This window comes from Eleutherodactylus coqui, chromosome 4 (assembly GCF_035609145.1).
Source record: "Eleutherodactylus coqui strain aEleCoq1 chromosome 4, aEleCoq1.hap1, whole genome shotgun sequence".
NCBI lineage: Eukaryota > Metazoa > Chordata > Amphibia > Anura > Eleutherodactylidae > Eleutherodactylus > Eleutherodactylus coqui.
In genome coordinates this window covers 200,295,637-200,315,161 of record NC_089840.1, presented here as the reverse complement: position 1 = coordinate 200,315,161, position 19,525 = coordinate 200,295,637, and the positions used below count along the sequence as shown (strand labels likewise).

Genomic DNA, 19,525 nt, shown 5'->3' with positions numbered 1-19,525 from the left:
CATATTCTACATCACTGTGGAATAATAGGTTTTTTCCTTACTATTTTTTTTAATTACCTGCTTTGTATTCATTCAATGGGGGCATAATAAATCTAGGACGCATCCCTGGTGCCCTGGCATTATTAATCTTCTAATTTTCTATGCGTCTTTCGCCATCTAATGCTTTCTGGATGCTCCACTAGGGTGAGCTACGCAGGACACTGCAAAATAGATGATACATGTTAGAATGTAGCTAGAATGTTCGTGATTGATACAAATGTTTCCATATGTATTCATTCCATAAGCAATATATTTGTATGATCTGCAATGAATGGAGCAGACCTGATGAGGGCATATCTATTAATAAACAGAGAATGAGGTCTGTTGTGGATGATAATTTATGTATTAGTCTGCAGTTCTTCTTCTTTCCTTCACGAATAGATGGTTGGTGCACAACAATCCACCGAATGTGCGGCATCTTAAGGGTGCAGATTCCCATTTCTGCTTCATATATAAGACAGAGAATTGTTGACATGTCTGTCTTCACCGTCACACCCCCCTCTGGTGTATAGGCTGGCACAAGGCACAAAATGAAATGGTAATGGTGAACATAGAATAGGAAATTTGGTGCATTAAGCAATGCCAAAGGGTAACCTTGCAATGTTTTTAATGAAATGGTCACAATATGCCATTTTGCATAGAGTGTGCGACGGTTAAATCCCATTCCATCCTTTCTGTGCTTCTCCACAAATCGCAGGCTGGCCTGCTACCCTGACTAACCCAGTGACGTGGGCTAGTTTGCAGCCTGAATACATGATGTATACAAGAAACGATGGCACATTTCAGGAAAGTTTGGTTATGTTGTGTTTGCATTTGCTTCTCTAGTATGTAGATTTCCCATTTTGGATTGATTCGGAGACCATTTTTGTGCAGGGAGAGCTGTGGAGAACAGGCCTTTGTTCGAGGACTATCTTTTATGTTACTGCGTTGCAGTCATTTTTTTCATTTGTGCTAATTGTTTTGATGCGACATCATGTGTCAGGATTACTGCATGCAGCATCTAACATCAGTGGGAGTTCATCCCGCTCATTAAAGGAAAAGCCACACAGCACATCTGTCAGTTTTACAACCGTATTCTTGCGTCTGTTAGAAGTATACATTGCAAAATATGAAAAAGTGTGTATTTATAGAGAGAGAGTCAGAAGTTGTCTTAGGGGAAATATCATCAAGAATTCATAAGCCAGGCATGGAACGTAAGGAGAGAATGATGTTTAGAGTTGAGGTGAGACAATCTACGTCACAATGTCTTCTATTGGTATGTACTTTCAGATATTAGGGTACATTGGCTTTGTCGAATTTACATGAATATGATCAGGAACTCCATAAATAGGCGATTTCTGAATATATACTAATATTCTCGCTACAAGAGGGGGTGATCAATAATTGAGCAGATAAGCAGCAGGTAACTTCAATTCCCTGATGCGGTCCTGTCTGCAGTTACTGGCTGTTTAACCACAGCCTGCATTATCCTGATGGGCTTGGAGTGCAGCATTGGTGAACTCGATATTCCGGTAGCTCTGCAAGATTATTGCATGATCTTTCACACTTGTAAGGACACCAGATATTTCATGTAGGGGACAAATAAAAGGTAGGTTCACTAAAGTTGTACTTGAGACAATATTTTGTGGAATTTACCATAAAGCTACGTTCACACTAGTGTTTTTTTCAACTGATCCAGTTTTACTAAAAAGAGAAAATCAGCAAACAGAGATAGGCACAAAGCATTCCTTTCATTTATTTGGTAGACTTATAAAATGGATCCGTCAAAACTCCTGTTTTTCAGCATTGGAAACGGATCAGTTTTCTTATGCAGCCCAGTAGAGATGAGCGAACCGAGCCCTTACGACAGTAGATACTGCCCATCTGCACTACAGGAGGTTTTTGTGCTCCCCTTAGGACACCTGCATTACAATGATGATAGTGGTGGCTCTTCAGTGAATGTGGCTCAGTGGTTAGCACTGTTGGCTTGCAGTACTGAAGTCCTAGGTTTAAATCTAAAGGACAACGTCTGCATGGAGTTTGTATGTTGTCTTTGTGTTTCTTCTTCTTGTTCTTCTCGTTTTCCTCCTCTAGAGAAGGAAGAACAAGTATGGTGGTTCAATCGTAAGTACTGCTGCCTTGCTGTGTTGGAGTCATAGGTTCAAATCTGATTGAGGGCAACATCTGTATAGAGTTTGTTAAAGTCCTTACAGATGTTTCGAAAAGGCCCTAGCAGAGACGTTAGAATGAGACCTTAGTGATAGGGCTACAGCCATGGCTTCCTTTTGGTGAAATGCATTAAATACAGCTGTGCCTAGTTTTGATCCACAATTGTTGTGGTTGCACACTGCCTCTTAGCCAATCAGGCCAGGAGGCATTATAATTAACATATGATACATGCTTTTAAATGGCGCCAAGAATGGTAGTTGGAGGCATTGTTCAGGGGGTACTATAAAACACAGTGATATTAATTTTTTATACAGTAGATACTCTTTACAAGACATTGACTTGTAAATGCTAATAATGGTGTGTAGTACTTCTAGAAAATTAATTTACAAAAATTTTCTGGCCTGGTTTATACATAGAGGGGTTCCATGAGCAATGCAAGGGAATTTGTTTTCCCTTTAGATATCCTTCACTAACTAAAAAAAACCCTTCTGCTTGTGCAAATACCAGAAAAATTGCTTGATGTACATGCTGAATATAAACACCCAACATATGCAAGTCTATGGGATACAGTTGCATATGCTCTTTCTTGATGCATATACTGAATGCACCAATCAAATGCGCTGTGATCATAGTCTTAGAGGGTTACATATTCCCTAGTATACTTCTGTGTGCCTTCAAACCACAAGTACAATGTAAATTAAATGCATTTATTGTGGTGCCCAGGAAAAAAATCTGCAGTGAAAGGTGAAATGTAATAATCCTGCTATTATAGGTCTGGAGCAGAGGCGTAACGTGAAGCTCCTGGGCCCCAATGCAGAAGCTGTAACAGGGCCCCCAACTATAATGCTTTATTCATAGTACTGGACTCCCTATATGGAGAAGAGGCCTTATGGGCCCCCTAAGGCTCCTGGGCCCGGGTGCAACTGTATCCCCTGCATCCTCTATAGTCACGCCAGTGGTGTGGAGCAATCCCATGTGCCAGGCAACCAACATGCTTAGAGATTCCCCACTGGCGCCTACATTTTTAGGTTTCATTGGTAACTATGGGATTCTTGTGCATTGGCCACGAAAAGTAAAAACAAAAATTGGTCTAAATGGTTCCTTAAGTCTGAAGTAGTTTGTCCATATTTGATCTACTATAACTAGAGATGAGCTAGCGGTTGACTACAATATCATATTTTGTGCCTCTGTTGCTATGTCGCTCAGGTAGATTGCAGTAGAATACCACCTGTCAAACACTTCAATCTTCCCTGAAGTGACTTCATACTTCATGTGCCATCCTGAAATAATCACCTTCCCTGTAAACTATTCCATATGACAGTCATCAATTATTGCTTATAATAATAGTCATTTTTCTCTGCCCACGGAAAATGTCAAACCCGTAGAACTACAGAGGGCCCATCTTGAGGTTGAGTTACTGCTTCACATGATATCGTAGATGAAACAGATTAAGGCAAATCTTGCATTTCTTATAAAAAAATAAGAATAAACTGTCCTTTCATCAGAGAAATAGGTGGCTTCTGTTCAGTCAGAACTAACGATTCGGCACATTCGTTATCAAACCCGCATTTCTCTAGAACTGGATACAAGAAGATATTTTCATAAATGAAGGCATAACAGTATATTGCACTTTAGCCTACTGACCTAGTTCTTCTTAACTGCAGCAGTCCAAATGCAATGCAAGCGTTTGAACTCCAATTACCCAACCAGTAGGAAGTGAAGAACCGCATGACTTCTGTGTTCTCAAAGTAACCGCAGTTTATGGTTGTTGTCGGTAAAACTTCTCTGTAAATCATACACAACACACAGCATGGGTTAGTTCTACATGGGAAGGCTATATGCGAGCAACGAAAGGCTTCATCAGGTCATATTGTGTTCTGAATAGTAATTTGGTACATCTTTCCTTACCTCACTATCAACGTTGCTAAAATACGAATCCAACGTCTCCCCTTTACTATTGTTTTTCATTAAATTACAGGTTATAGTCACTGATTACTCAGAAGGGTTGTTGAAGAAGGGATTTATTCTGATTGCCAAATTGAAGTTGGGAGGGAATTATATTCCCCTAAAATGAGGAAAATTGGCTTCTATCTCATTGGGATTTTTTTTGCCTTTCTATGGAGCAACATTGGGGGGTAATAGGCTGAACTGGAAGGACATATGTCTTTCTTCAGCCTTACACATTAAAGCGACCCTCTGGTTTCAGGACAAAATTAGTAACATAGTATGTTAGACCAAAAAAAAGACATAGGTCCTTCCAGTTCAGCCTATTACCCCACCACCACCACCACCACCACCACCACCATCAGTGGTGAGGTAGAAACCAATTTATCTCATTTAAGGGAAAAAATTCTATCCCCGGACTGGGGGAGTAGGGCATATATTACCTGCAGTTGTTATTCTCATTTTTGGCTGTCCAAGATCTACAAGGCAATTTTATAACTACCTAACGTACATTGTGTACTGCTCTCCGAGCAGCTCTGGTCGATCCTAGAGTAGGTATAGTGCATTGGTCATCTAATGCTACCAATGCACTGTGGGGTTTAGGTGGTTTGAAGACTGCTTTGGCTGTTTTGGACTGCCCAAAACTTGGCCTGACAAATCGGAAGGATGGCAGAGGAGAACAAATGCAGGTAATATACTGCCCTCTCCCTCTGCCCCGGAAAGGAATTTTGTCCAAAAACTGGAATGTCGTTTTTAATAACTAGGCTTTCTAAAAACAGACTTCAGTTAATCATGAAAGCGCTATGTTGATCTTTCTCTCCAGTTGTTAAGATAATGCTTCCTCTCTGTCATTGATCACCTATTTCTTCTAGAATTAAATACAAATTACCTTATTACTCATTCACAAAACTCTCCATAGTGCTGCACCTCTCTACATTTTATCTCTCTACTCTTCAGCAACCAACAACCATCATATTCATCATATCCTGCCTTCTCATAGACGTCTGCACTGCACTCACAGTCTGGAATGTTTTGTCTGGGAACATCATACATTAAAGGGTTTATTCCGAGAGGGATATACCTGATCTATTCTCAGACCAGCAGTACCGTCATCCCTTCTCTTCCGGCCCAGTTCTGACACTAGGTCATGTGGTATGGAGTCTTCCTTCCCCTCTCATCGGTTCCATCATCCAAAGGGGCTGACTATTTGGCTCATTTCTGTAATTAAGCCAGCCCCCTTCTTAGTCTCTGAATCGGTCATGGCAGAGAAGAGGGCTGGTTTAATTATTGAAATGAGTAGATGCAATGATGTCACTGACAACGAAATGGGGGAGAGACTCCGCAGCACATGATACAGTGGTGGAAGTGTGACGGCACCACTGGATCCAGACTGGATTGGTTAAGTATTTCCCTCCATTGATAAAACATTTAAAGGGGCTTTCCTGGACTAAACTATTGATGGCCTATCACGCATTATTAATCCTTATTTTAAACATTACCTAAAGCCATATTTTACAATAGCAATGACAGCCACAAGATTTAATAATGGGATGAGGGTAGGTAAAATCAAACCCTACTTTTAAAGAAAATATCTACTCAGGATAGTTGTTACTAAACTTCACCCAAATGGAAGTCAATAAAATGGCTCAAAGATGTATTCATACCAGATGAAGTTGTAAGTAGCACCACCCTGCAAAGCATCATGGCCCATTAAAAAAACATTTAGCGCCCCCTAATGCTATATTTATAAATCAATGCCAATTGCATCCATGTATAAATAATATCTAGTTGAAATTGCTCTTTGATGCCCAAACATGCCACTAGAAGTTATATCACTTCAATAACCACACATCAAAGCTTTTTAACTTGTGCTATAAATTCCTTTCACAGCAGCTGACTCAAGATATGTGAATTGACATGAAGTCTGTTATAAAGTGTTCCTTTTTTAGCTTTTTAAAACACAAAAATGAAAAGGTACTTTGAGTTAAGTGATTGAAGAAAAAAAAAACATATTCGTGTGAATGAATAAATACTGTATGGCAGTAACAACAGAGCCATGTGTGTGGAGCCTGCGTGGTAATGTACAGAGGCTGTACGACTGGTGCGCACAAAGACATGCAAGCTCTGTTGGGTGCAGTATGTGTTGTTTTCTACTATAAACAATAACTTTGTATATATAGTTTGCATGAAGTAATATGTTATAAGCTTTATAAGTTGCACGTGTCTGTATACATCTTGACGCCTGTAGAGCGCTGTTTCATCCTGTTAGTATGTTTGCAGCCAGAATGACATGCACCTAAATGTATTTAACGCTTTCCAATCCACTGTCTGATGTCTTCCTACATTCTGATTGAAGCTTGTACAGCTCCAATGTCAGAAGACGTCCGACAGGGTATTCTTACCGTCTATTGCCAGCCACTCTGCTGTTGGAGCCTCTCTGGCGCACGCACATTGGCTTTAGCCAGCAGATGGCACTGTTGTACAACAGCAAAAAGAGAAAGTCTTTTAGGAAACCCTAAATCCAAAATTGGATTGGAAAGGGTTAATATTCCAATATATCACTGATTACGTCAGAAGGATTGGTTATGCAGGGATTATTCTGATTACCAGTCTGGACTGGGAACTTAATTTAGCCCTGGAAAAAATCGTTAAGTGGCCCCAAGTTGTAGGTGGGTTTAATTATGCAAAGGGCAGGGACAAAATGAGTAAGTGGCGACTATTAATTCTGCTTCCTATGTATAAGAATATAATATATTGAGGCCTATGGGCAAGGATATAGCCACTGTAATGATGGCCCTCATGCCAAGGGGGTAACATAGTGTGTAAGGCTGAAAAAAATACAAATGTCCATCCAGTTCAGCTTATTACCCCCAATGTTGATCCAGAGGAAAGCAAAAAAACGCAATGAGGCAGCAACCAATTTTACTCATTTTAGGGGGAAAAAATTATTTCCTGTGTCCTATCTGGCAATTGGATCACCGGCCCTTTTAAAGTAATCGGTGACTATAACATGTAACATTATTACACTCAGTAGTAGTAGTAGTATTGCAGTGGCATTGCTATAGTAGCTTTATTCTTGGCTATAGGGGCAGCATGGTGTGCATCAAAGCCTGGCAAAGCAGCCAGGACTTAAGCCACTTTCAAACGGGTGATAAAACCGTGCAATTTTCCCACAATGTGACAGGGCTACAAATCGCATGTATGTGAAGTCCATGCTTTTCAATGGGTTCCTTCACATTAGCGATGTTTTGGAGGCGGCTGCATTGCAAGAAAAGAAAATCACGGCATGTTATATACAGCCGCGATTTGCGATGTTTTGTAGCCCATGTTTCTCTATGAAGCCTTCTTTTGTGTTGCATCGCACAAAAAACGTGTTTTTTCAGGCGGCGCGGTGCAACTTTTACAGTAGAAAGTCCTACTGTAAAAGCCCTAAAATAAGCCCTAGCTGCATAAAAGAATAATAATAATAAATCACCTACTAGGCGGTCATCTCCGGCGCGGGTCCCCTCTGCAGCTCTGGCACACTTTTCTGTAGTCTTCAGGCAGCTCTTCCTGGATAGGAGTTTTAAAATCCCTGCTCCAGGAAGAGCTGGCTGTGATTGCTTCTCAAGCACTATCTCTGCTCAGCCCCCCTTTCACTGTGATTAAAATAAGGAAGATGGAATAATACCTTCACAGTGCCACCTATTGAAGGCAGCATTTCTTCAAGCCAAAGTTAGACTCTTTATACAAGCCTTGTAACAATGAATGGGAATTAAAACCAAAGCCAGACTCCATGTACATACAGCTGTTTCAGGGTGTTTGCCCTTTATCAGTGTACAGTAGGAGTCTGGCTTTGCTAGTGAGAGGCCTAAGATGGGGGTCAGCAACACTATCTTTTCTTTTTAGGGAGAGCACCTAGACAGTGAGTGAGTGAATATATATTAATCCAGCTCCCTTATTTGCATATATATTATTCTATCTCCATTATTTGCATATATTATTATTCCATCTCCCTTATTTGCATATAGCCTTTTGAGTCTCCTCACTCTCTGTCTAGGTGCTCTCCCTAAGGGGTGAGATTAAAGGCACATCCCATGCTGGTCAGTGAATAGAAGCAGCAGGCCATGTGTGTAATGAAGCACAGTGGTAGGCCCATGATACAGTGAGAGGAGCAATTGGCCCACAATACTTGGCCAATCCTCCCCTGATGTAATGTGGTGCTGCTGATATCAGGTTCTGCCTGCACAAACACCAAATATAAATTACCAGATGAAGCGCAGAAGATATTCCCACGTCCCTAGATATACACACAGACTTTATATATAACCACAGGTAGTTAAATGAAGTGATTGCAATATACCGAAAAACTAGGGGAAAAGGAAAACTCGTATATCATGGACTCTCACGGTTATCACATTGATGACTGTCTACACTAGTAGAGCAGAGGTTATATGCACATGATGTTGAGCCCTTTACTTCACTTTCTCAGATAATCGCAAGCACTTGCTGTAACTACCTGTAGCTTTGGAGACATGACATAGGATCCTAGCCTTGCCTTCCAATGTGACACTTTGTTATTATAAGATAGAAAAGAATTTTTGTACCATTCATTTTTCCTGTTCTTATTCTCAGTGTTGATCAACGTTTAACATGATGTATCGGGGGAGTCAGACTGTTGGCACATATGTGGAAACTCCCAAACCAAAGTGTGAGGACGATGGACAAGATCGTGAAATGATGGATGACATATTTGACACTACTTATACCGCAAAAGAAGGCCCCGAACCTCCCAGGAAAATAGTATGGAGAAATGTCATACTGATGTCTATGCTACATATTGGAGCTTTGTATGGGTGCTTTTTTATATCATCTGCAAAACCCGCTACTCTTCTTTGGGGTAAGGCACTCTTCTCTTCTATCTCATTTTATAGTCTTTGTTAACTTTAACAATTGTATAATTTCCATGTTAAGGTTATGGACACCCATAAATCTGTATTTAAGGAAACTATAGATTACCTGTTACAGTTGATCCATTGTCAAGCGCTACAATCAGAGGCGTAACTTGAAGCTCCTGGGCCCCGATGCAAAACCTGTAACAGGGCCCCCAACTATAATGCTTTACTTATAGTACTGGGTTCCCTATATGCAGAAGAGAGGCCTTATGGGCCCCCTAAGGCTCCTGGGCCCAGGTGCAACCGCATCCCCTGCATCCCCTATAGTTTTGCCCCTGGAATGGATCACTGAGCAACGAAGACATGAACAGCTTACTATTTTCATGGTGTTCCTTTTGTCGAAAAGTGAGTTTCACATAATAAAGTTGACTGAAATAAGAAAAAACGGTCTGCTTTTCTTCCCATATACGGCTCCACTCTTTTCCTTGAGCTATGTTCTGGTTTGAAGCTTGACTTGAAGTACGCCACACAACCCTTTTGAGATGTCTTTTAACATGATATAATTCACTGCTGAGGCCGGTAGTAATGGTAGATCCAGTAAACTGAGATCAAACAAGATTGGTTTCTCTTGGTGGTGGCATTGCATCTTCATAGCATGTTTCTACAAGAGGAAGCTCTTTATATTTTCTCCATTTTGGGGAATGGTGATCAGATTTGGGGTTGTATCCCAAGCCTGTTACATGCTACAATATTTACTGGGGTTCTTTTACATAGAAATGTACCATGAAATGATCAAATTAGGCTGCTTTCACATCAACATTTAGTATTTCATTTATAATGGAAGCCACAATGATGTGCTGGATTTGTTGCATGCCGAAAAAGAGTGGGCTCAAAGAAACCCAATGATGCAATGGGGTCTGTTAGATTTTGCTGAAGTGTTTGCTGTTTTAATGAACAAAAATAGTGCTGCATTGAGCACTATTTTTCCTGTCAAAATACGGAATCTGCAATGTAGGCTTAGAATAGAGCCTTCAATGCGGATGTAAAACTAAGTCTTACACTGAACAATCACTGCCTTAGGAACAGCTGGCGTATTACATCCTGCGATCAGTAATGTAGTATCACGTGATGACTGTGTCATGATCTGCTCTCATATAATGTGCTTACCCCTCCTCTGCACAGCAGAAGGCAACATTTGGCAGTTGTGGCTAAATGTGGTGACTTGAGTGATTTTAATCGTGGGTAGATTGCACATGCCTGGAGGTGTGGTACCAGAATTTCTAAAAAACACTCATACTTGTTGGCTGTTCCCAACGCATTGTGTAAAGAGTGTAGTAAGACTGGTTGAACCATGGCCAGACATCCAACAGAAGATAACACAGCGGCAAGCCACATATGGTTGATCTTAATGGCGAGCATCAGGTGGTATGTCTGGTATCTCACCTGCCACAGTGGACCAACTGACCCAGCAGTGAGGAGGTTAGACAAATTTCCACAATAACCAAACGGCGTACCTTGCATCAACTGGGGTTCGATAGCCAAAGAATGACAAGGGTGCCCCTAATGACACTGTGTTACCACCAACGATGTCTCAAGTGGAGCCAGAAAAGACATTAGTGGACCTTGGACACATGGCAGAAGGTTGTCCGGAGTGACAAGTCCTGTTTTCTGCTAAACCATATCCTGTATCCCTTGAATGCACCGTTGGGGTTCAACAGGCCGGTGGTGTTATGGCCTGGGGAGTGTTTCTGTAATGTGACCTAGGACTGTGGGTCATCATGCCACAATCCTTGAATGGTGAATGCTACAGGCAACTGTTAGCTGTACATCTGTAACCATATCTTCAGGAAAACTTCCCCAACTGCAGTGCCATCTTTCAAAAGGAATGTGCTCTGTGTAATCGAGCTCGGATCACTAGGGAGTGGTTGGAGGAACATGGCAATGAATTCTTCACACTGCCTTGGCCCCCAAACACACCAGACTGTAACCCCATTGAACATGTTTGGGATATGCTGAAAAGGGTTGTGCTCCCACTTATCTGTAAAATGTGCACTAACTGACGGAGTCGCCACCTTATGGAATCTGTTCCCCGACGTCTGAAAGCCATGACCGCCCAAAAGGTGGAACTAACTGTTATTGCGTAGGTGTTCCTAATGCAGTGTTCATTCGTGTAGATACTTCAAATGTTGAATAAAGGTTGGTAGACTTTCAAAACTAATACCATCTGGGAACTTCATTGACATAAGCCCTTTAGCAAAAGTAAAATTCTCTATCATAGTGTTGCTTTTTACTGCATTTTTGGTCATGGCCTCCACCAGAAAGAGTTTTAAGGGCATATTCAAGTACATATTTCTGTAGGCATTAGAGTTAGGGTGAAGTCACACGAACGTATGTCGGCTCGGTTTTTACGCCGAGCCGATATACGTTGTCCTCGTGTGCAGGGGGGGGGGGATGGAAGAGCCAGGAGCAGGAACTGAGCTCCCGCCCCCCTCTCTGCCTCCTCTCCGCCCCTCTGCACTATTTGCAATGGGGAGAGGTGGGACGGGGGCGAGGCTAATTCGCGGAACTTAGCTCCGCCCCCGCCCCGCCTCTTCCCATTGCAAATAGTGCAGAGGGGCGGAGAGGGGGACGGGAGCTCAGTTCCTTCTCCTGGCTCTTCCATCCTCCCCCCCCCCCCCTGCACACGAGGACAACGTATATCGGCTCGGCGTAAAAACCGAGCCGATATACGTTCGTGTGACTTCACCCTTAGCCTTTAAATACTCACCAGTACTCCCATAGGTTTAAGGACTAGTTAAATGAGTTATCTATTTTAATAATCAGCACTCTCCGTGTGTCATGTGACTTGTTTTGCCTTATTGAGCATCTAGAAAGTTTGCATAAATCTAATTAGTGTTGACAGCAAGTATCTCATTATAACTTGAGTTCAAGTGGAAACAAGTGATTTGATTTTTTCTAGTACGCAGTTGTTGCATTTGTAAAACAGTCCAATATTTGTATTCGCTAAATCATTTACTATATGCAGGGTTTAAGGATATTTAACAGCCAGAACCACGAGGTATCAATTGGCTGTTTAAATAATATGCCTCAATCCTTCTTGAGAGTTAAGAACATTGATTTTAGCTGTTTTATCTCAGCGGAATAGACCATTTATAGCCATTTGTTATTTACCCTGAGCATAATAAAGTGTACAGTATTATTTATTAAGCAGAAATTGGCCCACATTTAGAGAAGGGAAGTCAAAATCCATTATAGGGGAAGTTCTAATGATTACTAAAGCAAATACTGATAGATTGCCTCTATGAAAGGGTTGACAGATAAGAATCAGAAATAAAATACTGACAGGGCTTTCATAAAGGAGTATATATAATAGATGTAGCCTTTGCCGTTGTTACGGAGAAAAGTCCAAGTCAGATTCAGGGTATAAACCGGTGCAAGGCTTCCTATCTACCCAATGTTTACAAACTGAAGGCTCTTACACACGGGCGGATCATGAGCGAAAATCGAATGAGGGTCAGGCAGCTGCAACCAAGTCGCGGCTGCATCTCCTGTTATAACGCCCGATCTGATGGCCGGGTTGTGGCGTGTATACTCCCTCCCCTTCTCTACCCCTTGGTGGCTAGCAGCAAAGGAAGGGGGCGGAAAGGGGCGGAAGATAGTGTGTTAAAATCCCGCCCCCTCTCAGCCTCTTGCTGGTTGCCGCAAAGGAGAGGGGGTGGAACAGGGTGGGAGCTTTGTAGAGCCAGTGTACTAATCTCCCGCTCCATCCCGCCCCCTCCCTTTGTTGGCAGCCTGCAAGCAGCGGAGAGGGGGAGGGAGTTTAGCAAAGCCGCTCCTAAATGTCCTCCCACCGCCCTTTTCTGACAGCTCTCATAGGCTCCCATAGGAGTCTATAGGAACAGCCAGCATATTCCGGCAAAAGATAGGTCCAGACCTATCTTTTCTAGTCAGCGTAAAAGTGGCCGGACAGCATGCACACCATATGCTCTATCCTTTCCATCCGGCCGATTATACACACGGGAAAATCGCCCATCTGAACAAATGCATTGGAATCCAATGCATTAGATGGTTGCGATTTTCGGCCAGCATTTACTAAACGCTCGTGTGAATAAAGCCTAAATAAGAGGACCGGTTGAAGGGACTTGTCTCTGTTCAGTCCTACTAGGAATCAGAATAGAAGAACAATATCCAGTGCGTCTTGTCCTAGGATGGAGAGAGCACTAATGTGAACCATGACAAGACAGTAAATTTTGAGATCCTTTCTTCTGTGTATCGTATGCCCCTGTTGTAATATTAGCTCTATGACGCTATTTGGGCAGTTCACATAAACCACTTACAGTATATAGTCCCAGTTAAAGAAGCTCCACCAAATATAGAATATATAACAAAGCCCTTATCAATGTATAGTACTATATGTTACATCCCATTACTGCATCTACTTGATTTCAAAAGAAACTGCAATGCAGTAGATTAAAGTAGCATTGTCTGAAAAGCAAGCTATGAAAGACCCTATAGACATGAGTTTGATAAAGCCCTAGAAAATGTACCAAATGACCACAAGGTCACAAAGTCACCGTTCATAAAGAACTAACAGAGTGTATTTTCCTAGCATCTCAATTGTTCGGCGCATTATCCTGCTAATTCAATTATTCAGCCCTTCTTGATTTAATGAGAAAGCAATTCTGTGTGGCTGGGAAAAATGTATTAACCTTATGTCAGCAGCCTAAATAATGGTTGGCCTAAATATCTTTATTTTTTTGCTTATGCATTTTTGTGTTTGTACAAAGTTTATGTAGTTTTATTGTCTCATTTACAAAATGTGGGTTAATTTTTTTTTTTGCAATGTGAAGAAAATTATGCTTTTGTAGCTTTTTGGATAAGTTTGTTTCATTGTGAAAGGCATATCATTTATCTAAAGTAGGTAATTACACTGAGATCAGAATGACCTTCCTGGGAAAATATTCTTTATATTGCAACTCAAAAACCTAAATGTTGCTCTAATTTTGAAACAATCAACGACTAAGTGAAAGGAGTTGGCTAGGATTATAGAAACGCGGCTACGTCCTACCACAAAGAGCATTACACCTGTACACAGGTTGTGTGTCGTTTTACTACTCTGCCTCATCCACTTCAGGAGCAGAACTGCAATACCAGATACAACCCATGGACAGGTGTGGCACTGTTTTTGGGAGAAAGCATATTTGTTTTTCTAATCTGGCTATGAACTGAAATTCAATCTCAGCTTCAAACTCGTATATATCTTACTCTATGTTCTTGCCAGTAATTAATATAATTGTTCCCACAGCCGTCTTGTGTTTCATGTTGAGTGCCCTGGGAGTGACTGCAGGTGCCCACCGTCTCTGGAGTCATCGATCCTTTAAAGCCAAGCTGCCTCTAAGGATATTTTTGGCAGTTTCAAACACTATGGCATTTCAGGTAAATACTTTCTTAGATCTTGAAGGAACAAGTAAAATTATAAAACCACATATGCATCCGAAGAACCTTACATTCTCACAGCAGTAAAGTCCGTTTGTTGGTTGATCCTGAAAATTTCAAGCAAATCCAACAATAATCTCTGGTAATAGCCCAACTGCCTCATGTTGGTGATGGACAGCTTGCATTTAACCCCTCTGATTTTATGGGTTTTCCTAAAGAAATTGGTACCATAGGCTCCTGGCAGCCATTTTTCTTCCTCCTACCATAAAATTACATGCTGTATAGGCCAAACCAAATGGTATGAGTAGTCAGAGCTGTCTTTCTATTTATGAATTTTTATCTATGTTTAGATTATAGATACGGTATATATTTTCATCTGAGGCATTAATAGTATATCAAAAGATTATAAAGATGATAAATGACTGTTGAGGATCCTACTTCTGTGACTTCCACCTATAGAGAAAAAAAAGTGTTTTTTTTTCCTGTTTTGGGAAGCCCAGTTCCAAATGTCCTATGAGGAAATTGATGAGTTAATAGAGGAGGGACCCATCTCCTAGCCGGAGAGTGGATTACAAAAAGAGTCTCTCACTCTTGGGGACCTAAAATGTCCAGTCATTACATAGACAACTCATTGATTTCAGTGTAAATGGTATAATCCTGCTTTTATCCCCCAGTGATGAAGCAGGAAAATCTACATTTGCAGCTCTGTTTCTTCGTAGATTATAGCTGATCACTGGGTGACACCCTACATTGGACAACATGTCCAACAAAAAATGGATTATCCAAAGCTGTTCACCTCAATGTTTAATTGCTTTAAGGCAATAAAGATTGCCTCAAAGCAATTAAACGGAGCACCCTACTGAAACTGTTCAGCTTATAAAAGGAGTAAACAACTTCAGTCATAATAATGACCTTCTACAAGACACTGAAAACCATCATTTAATTTTCATAGTGTGTATAATCTAGTTGTTACTGTTACTGTTTTAGCCCTTGTACAGGTATCTTATCAAGGAATTTGGCTCTGTGGATTCTAAGAAGTTTCTGCATAATTGGCATATATGGCTAAAAAATGTATGTCCTATCATCAACCTCCGTTTCTGGCTAAATTTAAGGGGTTTTCCAGTGAAATTCTACTGATGACCCATCTGGGGTTTGTCGCTCGGGACATGTAGTGGGCGGCGCTTGTAATTGAAATGACTGAAATCAGTGAGAGCCGCGCCTGCAGTTACTAGTTCCAGCCACTACACGGAAGTCGACGCGGAGGCTTCTGCTCTGACCCCTGTGTATTTGCGGCACTGACAGCTTGCGCCCACTCAGCTGATCAGTCGGGGTCACAAGAGACGGACCCTGACCGATCAACTATTGATAAAGAGATAGAAAAGAGGTGGAGCAAACCTGGTGTGTATGAGGGTCCGGAGCCCGGTAGGATGTCCGGGGGCTAGAAGCCTCAAGCAGGTGAAGAAAAAAGAGGGTAGATTTGTGTGAAAATTAATTTCACTAGGAGGCGCTGCCAACCAGATAAAGCCACCAACTGATGGACAAAATGGAGCAAGTGGAGAAACAATACTGGTAGCCTGGCGACGCTCTCCAATGGAATAAGATTTATCCAACTTCTCTTTTTATTCTGTTAATTAAAACCAGCAGATACGCATTTCGGGGTAGGACCCTTCATTAGTCAAGCTGGGTTACACATAACGTCTTAGGGCTGGAGAATAAACCCAAAAGCGCTGGTGTTACCAGAAGGCGCCGTGAGCCTACCAGGGAACACCAGGAGAAGTTGTCTTGGTCCTGATCACTACTGGTTGACTGAACGCCTATGTCACAGCTCTGGGGGTATATTGACTCACACTGAAGACATCCAGCTGGGGTATGGAGACTAATGGCCATTATACATGGAACAATTATCATTAGCGGGAACGCAGGAATCTGAACAATAATCGTCTCATGTAAATGCATGCAGCTACTAAACAAGAATGTCGTTCAGTGTAAACAGCAGTTGTTCACTTTTGATCGACTGTCTGCTTACTGTGAATGGTTGCGGGCGTCGGGAGAACACTGTCCAGCCTGCTCCGCCTCCATGCCGGCAGGACTGTGAGCGATGCCAGTATTACTTGCTCCTGTGTAACAGCACATTAGTGAGCATCACTGGGACAAGTGTCGGCATGTGTTGCCCGACAGCTCGTCCCGTGTAAAAAGACCATTACTTGCAGGCAATGCTCCATGGGGGGAAAAAAGTCTTCAAATTTGCTCTCCTCCAGAAGGAAGAGTTATCTTATCTCCCTTTATAGTATATCGAAAATGTATTTCTATTTTGGAAGCAACTTTAGTTAAAATGCCTTTTCATAACATATAGCTGTTGGAACAATTAGAATCAACTAATCTGGTTGCTTCCGAATTTCATTCTTCAGTATAGTTTACAATCATTCACTGTTGATAGGCTTCATATTATAGTCTATAAGCCTACATAAATCAAGCACTATACCTCAATAGAAAATACATCTTTGTTACCATAAATAGTTAAAATCAATATAAACGACCTCATATCAACCAACAAGGGATCAGCATAGCAAAATGCTAATTTATTATTATAATTCCTATTATTAAAAATAGAATAAATAATAGGCATGTATATAAACCACATGTTATGTAATTTGAGTTACAGTGTACCACGATTAAAAAGTCTTATCATAGGAGCTGACCCCACAAGCAATAGTAACCAGACTAGGTATACACAAATGCTACATAATAGAGTCTAAAATGAGAAAGAAGTCCCAAATAGATGCAGACATGTTATTTAGTGTTGGAGAAGTCCACAATCCCCAAGACCAACACTCGATTCGCCTTGTTTCGTAACATAACTTTTTTCTAAATTTGCTAAAACTGTATGTACATGTTTAGAACAAGCAAGAAGTTCAGAAAAACTAGTCCTAAAAAGGCATGTAAGAGACTTTTATTCTTTCTATTGTTCTAGAATGACATATATGAATGGGCCAGAGACCACCGTGCACATCACAAGTATTCGGAGACTAATGCCGACCCTCATAATGCAATGAGAGGTTTCTTCTTTGCTCACATTGGTTGGCTGCTGATGAGGAAACACCCAGACGTTATAGAAAAAGGAAAGAAGCTTGATTTAAGTGATCTTCATGCAGATAAAGTGGTGATGTTTCAGAGGAGGTAAGATTTCTGATGCTGGTTGCTTTGTTTGCTGTAAAGCAGATCTGACCCACTTCACATTTTCAATATCTGATCTTTGGTAGTTAGTAGATTTCGTAGTATAAGAAGCATAGTTTTTTTAACTTAAATTACGCATAAGTCAAAGAAAAACATTTACTAGTGGAGAATAGCTACACACATACAGCCCCCGATGGCGCACACAACACACAATGGCCCTATGACTCTGCACTAAGGATACATATAGCCACTGTGCACCGCCATACAGGCAGAGACATGTGGATGGGGCTTTACCAAGTATCATGAAGATGAGATTGTGCTCAGTAACACTAGACTTACATAGAATGATCCTGCTGCATGAACGGAAGGTCAAGTGATTATCTGCCAGTTTCTGACTCAATGGCTTAATCAGAACACAGTCCCTTGGGGTCTGTTGCAGCCAGTTAGCTCAGCTGGAGGATTATCAGCCTATGTATAGTAATAATGTAAGTCTTGATCTTTATAGTATTTTATAGTAAGTGTATAGCAATAAAATTAGACTGCATTTTGGTGAAGCTTTATGTTTTTATAACCACCTATGGCCTATATGAGATTTTTAAAAAATGGCAAAGAAGAACAATTTCTCAGTCTGTCTTGCTGGTGTCAATAGGAATTTATCAATTCCCATTGAGTGAAAGACCTGTTAAGAAATGTTTTAGGGGTCTGTATGTACCTACATACCAACATTTTTGTGTCATTACTGGTAGCTGGTTAACCAGGACCTAAAGAAGCTGCAAAATAATGTTGATGATTTATTATATTCTCAGTGCACCAAATTTGCCCAAAAGTACATAGAAGTTTTATAATGACATTTAACAAGAAGCCCGATATATGACATAGGTTACAACTATGGGACAGTTATGATCATCATTCATTTTATTTTTCTTCTTCCCATCAGACACTACAAGAAATTGATCCTGGTGATGTGCTTTATAGTTCCTACTATGGTCCCTTGGTATTTCTGGGATGAATCTCTCTATACGGCTTTCTATGTACCCTGCCTCTTGCGTTACGCATTAGTACTAAATGCAACATGGCTGGTGAACAGTGCAGCTCATATGTTTGGAAACAGACCATATGACAAGAGCATTAACCCCAGAGAAAACAGATTTGTGGCAATAGGAGCAATTGGTAAGTTTCCTATGTCTATCAGATATTATAATTTATTACCAGCGCTTAAATGTTATTAGATTATTATAAGTGGCAATAAAACTTATTGCACCTAGTAAAACACAGTCTACAGTTTATGTAGTAAGGAGGACACCTAATATAATTACCCCAGCTTATCAGGCTGTAAAGCGATTGGAGCAATGTGATTTTGTAGCTCTAGAAAACTCAATCTCCTGAGTATTTATCAGTTTAACACAAATCACTCTCATGGGAACTTGACACTAGATAATATTTTTCATTTGCCCTGAACATGTGGACATAAGCAAAGATATCCAGCAATACAATTCAACATTTCACTGTTTTAAGGCCCCTTTACACGGTATGACAGTTGGGTGCATAAGCACCCGACAGCCAATCCAGTGAATATCGCTCCTGTTGTTCAAGTGAATGGATCTGTTACGATCGTGTGGGCAAACTAAGCACGGGGCCCACACGATCGCGACCAAAGCGGACTGGGTACACACACGGGTCACACAGGTTTCAAGCAGCTGGCCCTGGCTATAGGGAGGTTGACCTGGCCCTACCGAAGCAGGGACATTGCCCCAATAAGGGCAGCCCAGCGGTCTTCGGATCTGGGCCCTAGCTGATCCTAGGAGCCACGCACGAGAACAGGACACATTCACATGTCACATGTCAGGGACTGAGCAACAGGACACACAGAGGCAGAATACACAGCATACAACAGCCAAAATGTAACCACT

General features: G+C 41.3%; 1 protein-coding gene across 1 annotated transcript in view; it reads left to right on the top strand.

The window, feature by feature from the left end:
* SCD (stearoyl-CoA desaturase) overlaps positions 1-19,525 on the top strand; it is a 30,329-nt gene that overhangs the window by 310 nt on the left and 10,494 nt on the right. Inside the window, exons 2-5 of the mRNA XM_066600549.1 lie at positions 8,746-9,010; positions 14,311-14,441; positions 17,413-17,618; positions 18,553-18,785. Of these exons, the coding sequence (XP_066456646.1) occupies positions 8,764-9,010; positions 14,311-14,441; positions 17,413-17,618; positions 18,553-18,785 (817 nt within the window). The 5' untranslated portion in view covers positions 8,746-8,763. The remainder of the gene's footprint in view (positions 1-8,745; positions 9,011-14,310; positions 14,442-17,412; positions 17,619-18,552; positions 18,786-19,525) is intronic.